An 18,065-nucleotide genomic window follows, 5' to 3' on the forward strand; every position below is an offset into this window, starting at 1 on the left:
ACAGGGGGGGAAGCAAACAATTTTTGTAAATCTTCAAAAATCGAAACATTCCAATTTTCGCCCACCCCAAAGAAATATTTTATTATTTTATCCCAATTTTTATTTTGTTCAAGTTATACTCTTTTTTAATTTATCTCTTACACACACACACTTAAAACACGCTCTCTCTCTCTCTCCCTTATTTGAGCATATTCTGAAATCCTATCAATTGTCGCATTTCATTCGTATATATGTACATATAAATACAATTTCAGATATGCATGTGAAGCGTATTTGGCTAGGCATCTCAAATATCATTATCCGGATAAAGAATTTATTTGTGAAATATGCGGGGCGGTCAAGCCGACATTAGACACTCTCAAGAAGCACGAGAAAAAGGTGCACGCACCCAAGGTGGCGGCCCAGTGTAAATATTGTCAAAAATGGTATGCAACACGATCGCACATGTTGCGGCATGTGCTCAACATGCATACGACAGCGGACAATGAACATCGTTGTGAGATTTGTGGTTTTGTATCGACGACGCGTACCGCATTGCGACAGCACAAACGCTTCAAGCACAATCCCGAAAAGAAACACAAGTGTACGATGTGTGAGAAGGCGTTCAAGACGCCAACGCTGTTGAAAGTAAGTCCAAAGTTTTTTCTGGATGTTTATTTTGTTGTCTAATGCATATTTAATGGGATCTTGCAGGAGCACATGGCCACCCACACGGGCATCGATTTGTATAGCTGTGCCTATTGTGAGGCCTCATTTAAATCGAAATCGAATCGTTACACTCATTATAGGCGTCATCACCCAGCTGAATATAATGCCACAATTGTGAAACGGGATTTACCCAAGGCCATATCAAGTTATGAAATGGTTACGGCTGCAAGTGTTTCGAATCAGAATACAATTGTAAATCAAATGGAATCTTTGAATCAAGCTGAAATTGGTTAAAATTTCATGATATTCTTAAGACTTAGTTGTAGATATTTTAATAAATTAATTTTATTATATGAGAGAGAAAATTTGGATACTTTTTTAATTTATAGAAAAAAATTCTGCTGGTCTTATATTGATTAACGAAATGTTTAGCATAAATGGTGTTTCCATTTAAATACCGGATGGTATGCATTAGAAATGCGCAGTAAAACTAACTAATAGTACGTTTAGTTAGTAAATACATTGGATTTAAATTGCGAATTCTAATGCCTAAGAAACTCTAATGGGTCATTTTTCGTACCTAGTGTTCCCTATTTATTACAGCACTTATCGAATAAAATCAAAAATATAATATAAAATATATAAAAATGCAAAATATTAAGCCATGTTTACGTTAGAACTTTTTTCAGGGCTAACCTACTTCAAGAGTATTTATTTGAAGTATAAGTAATGGATATGACAATTTTAATCCAAATCCAGTGGGTTAACCCATTTGTATGTTAATGTACTGTATCGACACAGCTGCTGGGACAATGAACTGTCAAACCGATTTTGGAATGAATGAAAAATTATTTATATTTGCAAAAATTGTTGAGAAACGCGAATGACGTCGTATAAGAAAACATATAAAAATCTACTTATATTTGATAGAACATTTAAAATTTTTTGACATATCAATGTTCCCAAGCGTTGATGCATCTACCTGTATTATTCTACCATGATCTGACCAATTTTTTTATGTTTATAAATATCGTGTGATACATGGTCGCTACACGAGTAATGTACGTGTGTAAAAAAAATAAAATAAAAAAATAATCAAATGTCTTGTTTGTTGTGTGATAATATATTAAAGTAAATTTACAGAAAAACATTAGTACCAAAAAATCAAAATTAATTATAAATAAGTAAAAAACATTAAGTTCGGCCGGGCCGAACTTTTAATACCCTCCACCATTAGGTTGAGGAAACATTTTTATATAAAAGTATCTGAATTCAAACGTGTTCCACTTTAAACTTCAAATACCAGTAAGACCGTTTGGATAATGCTGTTAAACTTTTCAAAAAAACATAAAATGGATGAAGCCGTTATATGGTCCCCACATACCAATACCTATAGACAATTTTATACTTCAAGGATTGTCATCTACCAAATATTCTTAAATACCAAATTTGAAACAATTTCGTGGGTAAATGTGAACTAGGATTATCAAAACTCCAAATATCGGTGGGTATCGTTATATGTGCGCTATAGAATTACTTAAACGTAAATATTCAATATTTTGCCACCGGAGCTAGATCAAATTATGAACTACAAATAACAATTTTAGAAAAATCCGTGAAAAAAATGTGGCAAAAATCATCAAAACACCGAATATCGGGGACCCCCTATATGACGGCTATATCAAAAAGTGGACCTATATACCATGTTCCGGCAACAGAGCTAAAGTCCATTACGGACTACAAATACAAATTTTTAGACAAGTCCGTGGGGAAATGTGGCAAAAATCCTCAAAATACCAAATATCGGGAGCTATAACAAAACGTGGACCTATATACATGATGTTCCGCCACCGGAACTAGAATTCATTACGAACCACAAACACCAATTTTTAGACAAATCCGTGACAAAATGTGGCAAAAATCATCAAAATATCGAATATCCGGAGGTGATGGCTATACCAAAACCGAGGGACCGATATATCTCATTTTCAAATTCAGATTGTTCTGCCAAATTTTGAAGCTCTACCTCAAATAATGTGGGCTGTATCGAAATTTAATATACAGGCAGGCGGACATCGTTAGATCGACTTAAACACTTCAACAAAGTCAAACGCCAAAAATATTTACATTTTTTTTAATTTTATTGAATGTCGGAAATAGCATCAAATTTTTGAATAAGTTAGATTTGTTTGAATTGGTCACCTTTGGCACGAATTATGGCCTTCAAATGGCAAATGAAACCGTCACACGCTGCCCAAATGTTGCTCTGCGGATTTTGGCCCATTCCCGGCGAAGCGCTTGCTTGAGGTGATCGACACTTTGATATTTTTTAGTGCCAACCTTGCTTTCCAAAATACTCCCGACACAATAGTCCAACGGATTGGTATCCGGAGATTTTGATGGCCATTATGAGTTGGAAATGAAGCGAGGAACTTTATTTTGTAACCTTTTTTGGGTGGCGCGTGCTGAGTCCTGTTGGAATGTCCAAGGTCTGCGGCCAAAATATTTGCGTGCCTAAGGCATTTATTCTGATGCCACGGCCGATTAATACGAGCGGCGAGCGACCATCACAGGGTGCACATTTTCAGCTGACCTCTTTGGCAAGTAAACACGATCATTTTGTTTGTTTACAAACTTCTGGACAACGAATGTTTTCTCATTGGAGTAAAACAAATTCGGCAGTTCACCACTTTCCGCCAAGCAAAACAACTCTTTAACTTTTTTGAGTCTATTTTCTTTCTGTTGCGGTGTAAGTTCTTGCACTTTTGGAATTTCAATGGCTTTACTCCGAGCTTATTTTTTAATATTTGCCGAATGGAATGTTGCGATATGTTTAGCTCACGAGCCATTTTTCGGCCACTGCAAAGCGGGTTTCGATCAAGTCGCTTCTTAACTTTTCGAACCATTTCCGCCGATGTTGCTGTTTTCTTCCGTGCACTTCCTTGACGTCGGATTACGCTAGCAGTATCACTGTAACGAGCGATGGTACGAGACACAAAAGATTTATTCACATTTAAATGCTGGTGTGCTCTAACGATAGCCACTTGTGGTTTTCCAGCCAAATATAAAAAAATTACACTGGCACGCTTGAATTCCGGCACGAATAATTTTTCTCTGGAAAATTCTCACCAAAATGCTTTTGTACGCTTGTAAACAATATAATGAGCTGTCACTGGAGTAATTTTAACAGCTGTCGAATGAGTGGCTTAGAAATGACTGCAGTCTGAAGTTGGTTTCAGTTTTTTCATCTCACCCTGTATATACATTATGGGGTCTATGACGTATATTTGGGGATGTTACAAACGAAATGACAAACTTAATATACCATCCTATTCAAGGTGGTATAAAATATCACAGAACTGAGCTTATTTAAATAATTGCAACTGAATATTGGCGATTGATGTTATCCTGGCTGTCTTTGATGTTTATAGATTTATGTATTTTCTCTTGAATTCGTAGGCTCTCGAAAGTGCATCGTACATTTTCTCACTGCTCTTTGTATCTGTAATTTTCTTCTCTCTTCTCTCTTCAAGAGGTTAAAAAGAAATTGTGCCTACGAACGTTGAATAATGTCATACGTTAATTCATCTATATAGTTTTTAAGAACGAACAACATTATTCAAATTGCAATTAGAACATGGTATTAGAAACCATAGTTGAGGAATACCTAGGTCGATTTTGGATTTTTACGTCATGAATTTTAGGTGTCTTCAATTTTATGTTACCCGATTTTATAAAATGATCAACGTATCCTTAGTTTAGATTTTCCATTAATTTAATAAGGCCCACATGCAAAGAAATTGAACTTGATCAAATTAGCACTGCAACAAGTTCTGATAGGTTTTTTTTTCGATTAAGCCTAATCAGCTGTGAAATTGATGTTGATTTGTGGCCAAGTATACTCTGGTATGTGCCGGACTTTTAAGAAGCATTCCCAAAATTGATTTCAAACACTTTAAACTAGTTATTATTTTTGCTCTAGAAATGAAAAATTCCTCAAAAGAAAAAAAAAAACAAAATCGAGAAAAAAATTCAAACAAAAACCAACAACTTCCATTTCTTCTTCATTGCCATTGCAGATTTTCATGTAAAATGTCTCTGACAAATCACACAAAGATTCATGTACCTTCGAAGGGTATAATTTGTGATATTTGCGGTACCGTGACCGCATCCATCAACTCGCTGCAGCATCACAAGAAAAAAGTCCATGAACCGAAAATTCCACGTCAGTGTGAACACTGTGGCAAATGGTATTCGAGTCGATGGTCAATGCAACGACATGTCATCAACATGCATGTGCATGCCGAGGAAGATCATACCTGTGAAATATGTGGTTTTGTCTCCTCGACGCGTGAGGCTAAAAAGAAACACATTCAATATCGTCACAATCCGGAAAAGCGACACAAGTGTGCCATGTGTGAGAAAGCCTTTAAGACACCGACTTTATTGAAAGTAAGTTTTGTTTTGAGATTTTCGCCCCTTTTTTGATTTTCTAACTAACCAGTTGCGGCTTCTCTTGCAGGAGCACATGGCCACGCATACCGGAATTGATTTGTATAAATGTCAGTTTTGTGTTGCCACATTCAAATCGCAATCGAATCGTTCAACCCACTATAAGCGTCACCATCCCACGGAATACGTACCGAACATGACCCGACGTACTCGGCCAACGGCAATAGTCAAAGAAAACGCCATTTCGAATGAGCCTCATTCAGGGAATGAGATTGAAAATAATAATGCCGATTTTATGGAGGGATATGTGGGTGTAGTAAATCAATCGGGTCTTTTGTAGGCTGAATTTGGAAGAATTGTGAATTTTTTGTGTTTTTTTTTTCATCTCTAGTCGTTAACCCATGTGTAAATTATGTCCTACTAATTTTTTGATTTTAGAATACACTAGCTCTTATTTAGAACCCTTTTTTAATAAAGAGTTATTTCCATATACTACATTATAAAATATCGCAAGACTATTAAATTTTCGCAGGTAACATTTCTCTTTTTATACCCTACACAATAGTATGGTATATTAAGTTTGTCATTCTGTTTGTAACACCTCGAAATATACATTTTAGATCCCACAAAGTATATAGAGGTGAGATAAAAAACTGCAGAAAGTCAAACACAATGATTTAATTTGATTTTTAAATTTTATTGAATGAAAGCAATAAAATGTCGGAAATAGCATCAAATTTTAGAATAAGTTTAGATTTGTTCGAATTGGTTACCTTTGGCAAGAATTATGGCCTTCAAACTGCCAATGAAACCATCACTCGCTGCCCGAATGTTGCTCTGCGGTATTTAGGCCCATTCCCGGCGAAGCGCTTGCTTGATATGATCGATTAGTACCAACCTTGCTTTCCACAATACTCCAGACACAATAGTCCAACGGATTGGTATCCGGAGATTTTGGTGGCCATTGTGCGCTGGAAATGAAGCGAGGAACCTCATTTTGTAACCATTCTTGAGTGGCGCGTACTGAGTCCTGTTGGAATGTTCAAGGTCTGCGGCCAAAATGTTCGCTTGACCAAGGCATTAATACTCCCTCCAGAATATTTTCGCGATAATATTCGGCATTTATTCTGCTGCCACGGTCGATTAATACGAGCGGAGAGCGACCATCGGCTGTTATGGCGCCCCACACTATCACCATAGCCGGCGTTTGAGTTCTGGTGGCCAACCGAAGTTGCACATTTTCTGCTGACCTCCTTGGCAAGTAAATGGGATCATTTTGTTTGTTTACAAACTTCTGGACAACGAATGTTTTCTCATCGGAGACGGAGTTCACCACTTTCGGCCCAGCGAGGCAACTATTTAGCTCTTTTGAGTCAATTTTCTTTCTGTTGCGGTGTAAGTTCTTGCACTTTTTTAGAATTTCGCTTCTTTATATTTCGAACCATTTCTGCTGATGTTGCTGTTTTTTTCGGTTCACTTCCTTGACGTCGGGCTACGCTATCAGTATCATGGTAACGAGCGATTGTACGAGGCACAACAGATTTATTCACATTTAAATGCTGGAGTTCTCTAAGGATAGCCACTTGTGGTTTTCCAGCCAAAAATAAAGAAATCACACTGTCACGCTTGAATTCCATCACGAATAACTTTTTTTCTGGAAAATTCTCACCAAAATGCTTTTGTACGCTTGTAAACAATATAATGAGCTGTAACTAGAATAATTTTAACAGCTGTCGGACGAGTGGCTTAGAAATTACAGTAGTCTGAAGTTGGTTGCAGTTTTTTCTTCACAACCAGTAATTAGAGTTTCGAAGTCTCATACATTTCAAATAGCCTGCTAAAATTACTACTGGTTTACAGTAGAACTAAGATATCCCTATTATCCTAGAAAAAAGATCACATCGTTGTCTTAACATTTCCTTAAAGGTCTACCAAATATAACACTTTTAGAGTTGTGGAGTTCCCTCAACTTTTTTCTCTGTACGAAATCGCTATTTTGATATTCTCCAACATTTCAAAATCCATTACATTTTCAGATTTGCCACGAAAATTCTCTTGCACAGTCACATTCGATATCACAGTCCCTCGAACTTGGTGGTCTGTGATATTTGTGGCAAGACAATGCGCAGCCGCGACACACTGAAAAAGCACAAAAATGCTATACACGTTAAGAAACCCAAAGTTCCCGAACAGTGCAGCTATTGTGGCAAATGGTATTCGACCCGGGGTACCCTACAGACGCACGTTCTCAATATGCACATACACATTAATCAAGAACATCGCTGTGAGATATGCGGTTTTGTGTCCACGACCCGAGAGGCTAAAAAGAAACATATACGCTTTAAGCACCGGGCTGAAAAGCGACACAAATGTGGACTGTGTGAGAAGGCCTTTAAGGTACCCACCCTGTTGAGGGTAAGTAAAAACAAAAACGTTGGTTCACACCATTTGTTCTACTAATATTTTGTGTTTGTGTGTTTTCAGGAGCATATGGCCACCCATACCGGAGTGGACTTGTATAAATGTGCCTTTTGCAGTGCCACTTTTAAATCGAAATCGAATCGTATAAATCACTGCAAACGCCATCATCCTTTGGAGTATAACACTTCCATAAAACAGGAGCCCATAACTCAATCAATAAATATTGAATTAGTAACGGAAAATGTCGATGAAGATGACGAAGGTGGTCTTGTGATATATGAATTTGAAGAGATTGATACTGAAGATATTATTTGAATTAACAAAACAAATTGCCTTACAATAAAATTGAATTGAATTTAATAGAAATAAAAAAAAATATATGTATATGATTATTTATTTTGATATCAAGATTCTGAAGAGTAATAGAAAAAAAGCTTATGTTTAAGACTCTATAAGACTATTTTTTTTTTCACATAAGTAATTTTAAATTTTCCATATGTTAAAGTTAGACATATCGTGTGATACATGGACGCCATTTTAGTTGTGAAATACATGAGTAATATACGTATGTATTTTTTCGATCACTGCGTGTCCTATTTTCATCCTAAAACTAATAATTTAATCAAATGTCTCGTATATTGTGTGGGAATATATTAAAGTTAATTTACAGAAAACCAAAATTTATAAAATGCAACCAAAAAAGCAGTAAGTTCGGCCGGGCCGAACTTTGAATATCCTCCACCATTTGGAACGAATTTAGAAATTAAAAAAAAAATAAATAAAATAAAATCTTAAAAAATACTAAATACATCCATTATTTTATTTATTTATTTTTTTTTTTTAATTTCTAAATTCGTTCCAAATGGTGGAGGATATTCAAAGTTCGGACCGGCCGAACTTACTGCTTTTTTTGGTTGTATTTTATAAATTTTGGTTTTATATCGTAGCTATTCGAAGACCTGGATCTGCATAGACAAATTTCAGTCACAGGCTGTAGTACCTATTAGGAACTTCCAATACGAAATTTCAAACAATTTCGGTGAATATTGCACCTAAAATAAAAATCAAAATACCGAATATAGGGAGTTACAGATTTATGGGGCCTATACGAAGACCTGGACCTGCATAGACAATTTTCCGTCATAGACTGTAGTTGGCATTACGAATTCCAAATACGAAATTTGAAACAAATTCGGTGAACAATATCGCTTAAATCATCAAAATACCGAATATATGGAGCTACTGATATATGGGACATATACGAAGACCTGTACCTGCATAGACATTTTTCTGTCATGGACTGTAGTTCCGATTACGAATTCTAAATACGAAATTTAAAACAACTCCGGCGAATAATGTCCCTAAAATCATTAAAATACAGAATATCGAGAGGTACCATTGTATGTTGGCTATACGATATCGTGGATCTATATAGACATTTCTTTTCCAGGGGATAAAGTGCTTAGAAAAAAATTTCTAGTACGGATTTTTAGATAATTTCATTGAAAAATATAGCAAAAATCATCAAAATACCGAATAAAGGGAGGTGGGGGATAAACGATATCGTGGAACGATATAGAAAATACTCTTCCAGTGGGTAAAGTGCCTAGAAAAAATTTCTAGTACGGATTTTTAGACAATTGAAAAATATAGCTAAAATAATTAAAATACCGAATAAAGGGAGGTACCGTTATATGGGGGATATACGATATCGTTGAACAATATAGACAATACTCTTCCAGGGGGTAAAGTACTCAGAAGGAACTGCCTTTGTGGATTTTCACACAACTTAATTGGACATTTTGGCTGCAATCATCAAAATACAGAATATCGGGGGTACCGATATATTGTATATATCGTGGACCGATATAGTCCATCTTCGATCTTGACCTGCTTGCAGGCAAACGACTAATGGGTGAAAATTTTAGCTTCTTATCTTTATTCGTGTTGACCCTAGTGTGATTACAACAGACGGACAGAGGGACAAACGGACGGACGTCTTAGAATTTTACGCTGATCAGGAATATATACTATACTTTTTAAGGTCTAATTTGATGAGTTACAAATTGAATGAAACCCACATGTATAATAAAACTGGGAGCACATGTATAAAATACACTCCGCCAGATAGTGGTTTTAGCAGCGCTAAAGGCTAAAACAGATCAACGCAACAGATCTGTTTTTGTCTTAACGCCTGTGTTCGTCTTAGGGTAATATAGCCCGATTTTTGACACCGAAAGTCGATGGAGGATTGGAACCTGATTTATAAAATATATCTTCTGAAAATGTAAGACCTCGCTAAATTTTAAGAAGCGGCTCATGGACCACATGATTAAAATGCATTATGCAGACAACATTATGCAATGCGTGGGGTAATAAAATTATGAGCTATGACCTGGGGAACGTTTTCTTACAAAATTGTACAGTACTTGTTTGCTCTGACCCAGAACCCCAAGAAAATTCAAATGTTACGACTATAACTAATTTTTTTTACCCTCCACCTTAAGAAGGAGTGTATATTAACTTTGGTATTCCGTTTGTAACATCCCCAAATATTCGTCATAGACCCCATTAAGTATATATGTATATTCATGATCAGCACAAAGTTCTAAGTCGATCTAACGATGTCCATCTGTTTGTCTGTCTGTTGAAATCACGATAAGGCCCACATTATTTGACGTAGAGCTTCAAAATTGGGCAGAACAATTTGTATTGTGTCTAGGATGGTTAGTATTGAATATATCGGTTATCGTTTTGGTATAGCTGCCATTACACGGTACCTTCCAAAATTTCCTTGTTTGATAATTTTTCCCAAATTTTTCTCGGTTTTGCCTGAAAATTAATATTAGTAGGTTATTATGAGTTCCAGCTCCGTTGGCGGAATATAGTATATATAGGTCCACGTTTTGATATAGCCGCCATATAACGGTACCTCCCGAAATTCACTTGTTTTGATGATTTTTGTCACATTTTTCTAAAAATTAGTATTTGTAGGTCATAATGGGTTCTACCTCCGGTGGCGAAACATTATATGTAGAGGTCCCCCATATAGCGGAACCTCTCGATATTCGGTATTTTGATAATTTTTGCCACAATTTTCCACGGATTTGTCGAAAAATGTTAATGTTCATAATGGGTTCTAGCTCCCAAATTATGTTACCTCCGGATATTCAGTATTTTGATGATTTTTGAAACATTTTTCCAAGGATTTGTCTAAAAATTGGTACTTGTAGTTCATAATGGGTTCTAGCATGGTACAATAAAAAGGTAAGGTAGAGCTACCAGCTGATTACAATTTTTTTCTAAATGTGCCCGGCTTCTGCCAATTTTGTGTGTGTATTCATTTTTTGAAAAAGAAAAACAAAATATTTTAAAAATCAATGATTGGAAGACACGAATTGCAGGGTGCACATTAAAGTTAATAACCATTTTTTGTCATGGAATTGAAAGATGGATCAAGTTGGATAATATTTTTGAAAGAAAATCCGGCCTTGTCTCAAAATAAGGAAAGTGGGCATTGCCTCAGGGGTGTATTTCTGTACTTTTACGAAACTGTTGGACCATGGGTTCTAGCTCCGGCAGCAGAACATAGACAATTTAGGTCCAGGTTTTTCTATAGCGCACATATAACGATACCCAGCGATACTGGGTATTTTGATAATCCTAGTCACATTTACCCACGAAATTGTTTCGAATTTTTTATTCGAGAAGATTTGTTAGATGACAATCCTTGAAGTATACAATTGTCTATAGATGTTTCTGTTTTGGTATGGTTCCCATATAACGGCCTCACCCACTTTATGATTTTTTTTTTTGAAAAGTTTAACTGGATTATCCAAACGGTCTCACTGGTATTTGTAGTTTAAAGTGGAACGCATTTGAATTAAGATAGCTTTATATGAAAATGTTTTTTTCTTTACCCAATGGAAGAGGGTGTTAAATGTCCAGCCCGGCTGAACTCAATGTTTTTTTTACGTGTTCGTTTATGATCTCGAAAAAAAAAAACACAGCAGATATCGCCTGAAATGTAAATCATTTCATTTTTTGACCAGAAGCCACAGAGAGGAAATGAACATTCCTCTCTGAATATCCATTCTAAAGCTCAAAATACTGCTTATGATTATTCCAAAAATACACCCAATAAGGATGGGTGGAGCATTTGGTATCGACTCCTTTTGCCATTGTTAAAATCTCACTCGGAAAGAATGCTAAGTTGAAACTCCTCATATTCTTCTTAATACATTCAAACACCTCGTGTAAAACATTTTCTACTGGCTTCCAATTGATGTGGGAGTTTATGAATCTTCTAAGTTCCAGGTCTTTAAGGAGCCCTTATATTTGTTTTATATCTCATCAATATTCTGGGTATAACGTTTTTGTGTTTTTTTATGTTTTTATTTTTTTTTTCATACTTCATTATTATTTTAGATATCCAAGCAAGAAACGTTTGGCCCGACATCTCAACTATCACAATCCCTCCAAAGAGGTCATCTGTGATATTTGTGGCAAAGTGTTACGCACTCTCAATACCCTGCAAAAACACAAAAAGGTTGTACACACAAGCAAACCGAAAAAAGTTCCCGAGCAATGTGTACACTGTGGCAAATGGTATTCGACCCGTAGTACCCTACAATTCCATGTACTCAATATGCATATACATGCCGATAAAGAACATCGCTGTGAGATATGCGGTTTTGTTTCGACGACACGTGAGGCTAAAAAGAAGCATATTCGTTTCAAGCATACACCAGAAAAGCGACACAAATGTGGGCTGTGCGAAAAGGCTTTCAAGGTGCCGGCTCTGTTGAGGGTAAGTTCGACAATTTTACGTGCTTCTTTTTAAAGTAATTTTTGTCCTTGCCTTTTCAGGAGCACATGGCCACCCATACGGGTGTGGATTTGTATTCATGTCCCTATTGTACGGCAACTTTTAAATCCAAATCGAATCGTACAAATCACTGCAAGCGTCATCATCCTGTTGAATACAGCAGTACCGTGAAACGACGTTCCGTGCCCCAACCAGTGAAAATTGAAATAACCGAAGACAACGATGAAATTCAAAACGATGATGATATTGATGTTTTATATGAATACGAAGTGATTGAGGAAGATTTTGTAGATTAAAACAAACGACTTAAAATGAATAGAATTAAATTGATTATGTTGAATTAATATGAGATTGCTTTAAAATAAATGATTTGTTAATTGAAATGACAGCGGATTTTTTGACTATCTTTAAGAAAAAAATTGTTGGTGCGAAAAGAAAAAATCCAACGGATAGCAAAAGTTGACATTTTATTTCAAAAACATTCAGTACATTGTGCTTTAATCAACCAAAAAAGTATCCAATGGAATATGATTGAAGGTGTGCCAGGAGATCAGGACGGATCAGCCGTCTGAATTCATATTTCATATTGGACTTGGGAAACGATACACCTCATCAAAATGGCGCCCAACGTATATCAACAATGCGAGCATTCAAACGCTTTGAGATTTTTGGTTCAAATATTGTCTAAAATTTTGCTGGACCTCTTCGACTGTCTAGCAAATTTTACAGGTCACATTTTCTTTGACTAAGAATTAGAAATAAAGCTATATTAGTAAAAAAACACGTAAAATAGTATGAGTTGGTTTTTCCGAAATAAATAAACTGCAACAATGCCAAACGCCTTAATTTTTACATTTTTTTTAATTTTATTGAATGAAAGCAAAAAATGTCGGAAATATCATCAAGTTCTAGAATAAGTTTAGATTTGTTCGAATTGGTCACCTTTGGCACTAATTATGGTCTTCAAACGGACAATGAAACCGTCACACGCTACCAGAATGTTGCTCTGCGGTATTTTGGCTCATTCCCGGCGAAGCGCTTGCTTGAGGTGATCGACACTTTGGTATATTTTGGTGCCAACCTTGCTTTCCAAAATGCTCCAGACACAATAGTCCAACGGATTGGTATCCGGAGATTTTGGTGGCCATTGTGCGATGGAAATGAACCTCATTTTATAACCATTCTTGGTTGGCGTGTGCTGAGTGCGATGGTGCTGAGTACTGTTGGAATGTCCAAGATCTGCGGCCAAAATGTATGCGTGCCCAAGGCTTTAATACAGCCTCCAGAACATTTTCGCGATAATATTCGGCATTTATTCTGATGCCACGGTCGATTAATACGAGCGGAGATTGACCACAGGCTGTTATGGCGGCCCACACCATCACCATGAGCTGTCAGTAGAATAATTTTAACAGCTGTCGGAAGAATGGCTTAGAAATGACAGCAGTCTGAAGTTGGTTGCAGTTTTTTCATCTCACTCTGTGCAGGTCCAGGTTTTCGTATGTCTCCGATATAACGGTACCTCCCTATATTCGCCACTCCCCCTTTGAGCGCTATTTCGTCACTAGGAATACATAAAAAAACGAAAAAAAAGCTGAAAGTTCGGCCGGGTCAAACTTTGAATACCCTCCACCATTTGGAACGAATTTGGAAATTTTCAACAAAAAAAATTAGTTAACAATTTTAAAAATACCCAATATTTTGTTTTTTTCATCCCGCTTAGATCTTAGCTTAGATTTTATATATGGCGCCCAAAGTCGGGATTGTCGTTTAAAATGTTCCGCATGTGTCTCTTATGTTCACAGCTAGGATATCTTTCAAAAAACGACGCCAATTTAATATCTGCATCACCAGAATTCAAATGCTTTTATTGGATTTTTGTTTTCCGTCTTGTGATTATCCATGCCATTTAGATGTGGCGGGTGTAGAAATGTAGTTCATCTATATTTTAAGCCCCATTTTTTTGTATGCATGCCGAGTAATGAAATGGCGCCCAACATTGGGATTGGCGTCCAATATTTTACACAAATGGCTCTTATATTCATAGCTAGGCCATCTTTCATAAAATGGCGCCCAACGTATATACAAATCGAAAAATGTAAACGCTTTTATTAACCTTTTGCCTCCTGGACTTGAATTCGATCATTTTTTGCCTTGTGAGTGTTCATGCTAATTTCATTCTGCTTAGATCTAGTTGTAGTAGAGGGGTTGTTCGTCTTTCCTAGGCTCCATTTTTATATAGCCTAACATTTTACATAAGTGTGCCTTGTTTTCACAACTGGGTTATATTTTGTAAAATGGCGCCCAATGTATATCTACATTGCGAGTATAGTATTGTGTTACTTGGATTAGGGAAACCTAGATTAAAGGTAATTTCTTATAGGATAGCAGAATTGGTTCACCTAATAATGTGGATCCACTGTTCTTTCAAAGATAGGAACGCGATTGTGGGTCTGTTGCTTTGCCTTGTAATTTTCCATTCCATTATCTTTCCATATAGGTCTGACTTCGTTTGCACTTATGTTACCATAGCAATATCTGTTGTGGGAAAAACATTTTCGAACCTAGTTATCTAAATATCTTTCCTCCCATAGTTAGGCTCTAATTATACTTAACTTAATGTCATGATGATTCATTATTCTTAGCGGTTTTTAAAGCTCCCCCTCCTTTGTGCACTGGCCGAAATCATATTGATTGATTTTCCTATTTCCAAATATTCCCTACATTTTCAGATTCACAACTAAAATTCGCTTGCACAGTCATATTCGATATCACAGTCCTTCGAATTTGGTGGTCTGTGATATCTGCGGCAAAACCATGCGCAGCCAAGATACTCTGAAAAAGCACAAAAATGCCATTCACATTAAGAAACCCAAAGTTCCCGAACAATGCACGTATTGTGGCAAATGGTATTCGACACGGGGTACCCTACAGACACACGTCCTCAATATGCATATATACGCGAGCCAAGAACATCGCTGTGAGATATGCGGTTTTGTGTCCACCACTCGTGCGGCCAAATTAAAGCACATTAACTTCAAGCATAAACCCGAAAAGAGACATAAATGCGGAATGTGCGAGAAGGCCTTTAAGTTTCCAGCCCTGTTGAGGGTAAGTGAAAATTGTAATATTATTTTATTTATTTTTTTCGTAATACCATATGCAACAATTTGCAGGAACATATGGCCACTCACACCGGTGAGGCATTGTATTCGTGTGCCTATTGCAAGGCCACATTTAAATCCAAATCGAATCGTTCAAATCATCTCAAACGCCATCATCCTGTTGAATATGAGAAAACTATGAAACGACGCCCCGTACCACAACCGGTGAAAATTGAAATAACTGAGGAAAATGAAATGGAAAATGATGAAGATATTGGTGTTCTAGACGAGTATGAAGTTGTTGACGATGATTTTTAAACTAGAATGTGACTTGAAGTGAAATGAATTTAATTAAAAAATATTTAAAATGAAATGAATTTAATACAATTGAATTGAACAAAAAAAAAATAAATAAATAAATAAATAAACTTAACATAATAAACATAAAATGGTTTTTTTTTTGAGAATCTTAGACAGTGTTTTGATAATAATACTACTCCTCCAATGGCCTTTACATAAGCAAAGGCAACCCATTATTTACAGGGTGTAATGAAAACATACTGCTGTTATTTCTAAGCCACTCATCCGACAGCTATTAAAATTATGCCAGTGACAGCTCATTATATTGTTAACAAGCGTACAAAAGCATTTTAATGAGAATTTTCCAGAAAAAAAGTTATTCCTGATGGCTATCGGTAGAGCATTTAAATGTGAATAAATCTTTTGTATCTCGTACCATCGCTCGTTACCGTGATACTGGTAGCGTCGCCGGACGTCAAGGAAGTGAACGGAAGAAAACAGAAACAACAGTAGAAATGGTTCGAAAAGTAAAGAAGGGACTTGATGCAAATACACGTCGCATTGCTCGAAAATGTCTCGTAAGCTGAACTTATCGCAACATTCCATTCGGCAAATATTGAAAAATGAGCTCGGGGTAAAGCCATTGAAATTCCAAAAAGTGCAAGAACTTACACTGCATCAGAAAAAAATAGACTCAGAAGAGCTAAAAGGTTGCTTCGCTCGGCCGAAAGTGTTGAACTGCCGAATTTGGTTTTCTCCGATGAGAAAATATTCGTTGGCCAGCAGTTTCTAAACAAACAAAATGATCGTGTCAAAGAGGTCAGCTGAAAATGTGTACCTTCGGTTGGAAACCAGAACTCAAGCGCCGGCCATGGTGAAAGTGTGGGCCGCCATGACAGCCGATGGTCGATCTCTGCTCGTATTAATCGACCGTGGCATCAGAATAAATGCCAAATATCGCAAAAATATTCTGGAGGGTGTATTAAAGCCTTGGGCACGCAGACCTTGCATATTCCAACAGGACTCAGCACCATCACCCAGAATGGTTACAAATTGCAGTTCCTCGCTTCATTTCCAGCGCACAATGACCACCAAAATCTCCGGATACCAGTCCGTTGGACTATTGTGTCTGAAGTATTTTGGAAAGCAAGGTTGGCACTAAAAATACGGAAGTGTCGATCACCTCAAGCAGGGAGGTACCGTTATATCGGAGCTATACGAAAACCTGGGCGTTTTGGCTCTAGCGTGATTACAACAGACGGTCGGACGGACATGGCTAAATCGTCATAGAATGTTATGCTGATCAGGAATATATATACCTTGTTATGTCTAAAATTTATATTATTTTTTATTATTTCGATGAATTACAAACGGAATGACGGACTTAATATACCTTCCACACAATGTATGGTGGAGGGTATAATAGATAGAGCACTGAATGATCAAATTTTGAAATAGAATTCGTTGAAAATCCCCCAAAAATATTTCCCATTGAAATCTTGTTTGTATATAATAAGTCAAGTGGATTTAGACTGTCAATTCCATTGCGCATGCGTCAAATCGTTAATACAGCGGATTGAATTTGACACATAAAATCCACTGGATTTATTATTGCTCTGCTCCAGAACCTGCAAGAAACTAATATTTTTGCAATTTTTTTCCGATATCATGAAAAAGTAGTAAACGTGTTTAAATTCTTGCAGTTCTGGAACAAATCATATGCGTGTACATCGATTTAGTTCGTAGTGTATGTTACAAATTACTAGATTTAACAAATGTATGTATGTATGTAGCATTGAAATTCATCGATCATCCTGGACTATCCTTTTCCATATTTCGGGTATAACACATCTTGACGTGGTCATTTTTATGTTTTTTTCATACTTTAATTTTTATTTCAGATATCCCAGTAAAAAACGTTTGACCCGACATCTTGAATATCACAATCCCTCCAAACAGGTCATCTGTGATATGTGTGGCAAAGTGTTGCGTACCCTGAACAGCCTGCATAAACACAAAAAAGTTGTGCACACAAGCAAACCCATCAAAATTCCCGAACAATGCACCTATTGTGGCAAATGGTATTCCACGCATAGCAATCTCCAACTGCATGTTCTCAACATGCACATACACATCGATAAAGAGCATCGTTGCGAGATATGCGGTTTTGTGTCGACGACACGTGAGGCTAAGAAGCGACACATTCGTTTCAAGCATAGAACCGAGAAGAAGCATAAGTGTGGTCTGTGCGATAAGGCATTTAAGGCTCCGACCCTGTTGAGGGTAAGTGAAGTGAAGAATTGGAATTAAAT

The 18,065-nt window shown here is 36.7% G+C and overlaps 2 protein-coding genes across 10 annotated transcripts in view; both read left to right on the plus strand.

Annotated features, from left to right (window-relative positions):
• The window catches only part of LOC101897365 (zinc finger protein 652-B), an 85,119-nt gene that overhangs the window by 54,624 nt on the left and 12,430 nt on the right, over window positions 1-18,065 (plus strand). Inside the window, exons 3-4 of one of the 9 annotated variants that reach the window (XM_059120067.1) lie at window positions 255-627; window positions 694-957. The exons of 4 other annotated variants lie outside the window; for them this stretch is intronic. In XM_059120067.1, the coding sequence (XP_058976050.1) occupies window positions 255-627; window positions 694-942 (622 nt within the window). In that variant the 3' untranslated portion in view covers window positions 943-957. Of the gene's footprint in view, window positions 1-254; window positions 628-693; window positions 958-7,136; window positions 7,516-7,584; window positions 7,865-11,949; window positions 12,332-12,390; window positions 12,690-15,081; window positions 15,461-15,525; window positions 15,787-17,654; window positions 18,037-18,065 lie in introns of those variants that run through there. 4 more of the 9 variants (XM_059120066.1, XM_059120063.1, XM_059120064.1 and 1 more) reach the window with 4 other exon arrangements.
• LOC105261432 (zinc finger protein 141-like) lies at window positions 4,450-5,595 on the plus strand. Its single transcript, XM_020037030.2, has 3 exons — window positions 4,450-4,554; window positions 4,728-5,100; window positions 5,171-5,595. The coding sequence occupies exons 2-3, from the start codon at window positions 4,741-4,743 to the stop codon at window positions 5,438-5,440; spliced, it is 630 nt and encodes a 209-aa protein (XP_019892589.1). The 5' UTR covers window positions 4,450-4,554; window positions 4,728-4,740; the 3' UTR covers window positions 5,441-5,595.

The sequence above is a fragment of the Musca domestica genome, unplaced genomic scaffold (genome assembly GCF_030504385.1).
Source record: "Musca domestica strain aabys unplaced genomic scaffold, Musca_domestica.polishedcontigs.V.1.1 16, whole genome shotgun sequence".
NCBI classification, from domain to species: Eukaryota; Metazoa; Arthropoda; class Insecta; order Diptera; family Muscidae; genus Musca; species Musca domestica.

What these genes read in the sequence shown, in the direction of transcription:
- LOC105261432 (XM_020037030.2), top strand. Translation starts at nt 4,741, where the DNA reads ATGTCTCTGACAAATCACACAAAGATTCATGTACCTTCGAAGGGTATA. An exon ending in AGACACCGACTTTATTGAAA is followed by an intron (nt 5,101 to 5,170) that starts GTAAGTTTTGTT and finishes CTTCTCTTGCAG; the next exon opens with GAGCACATGGCCACGCATAC.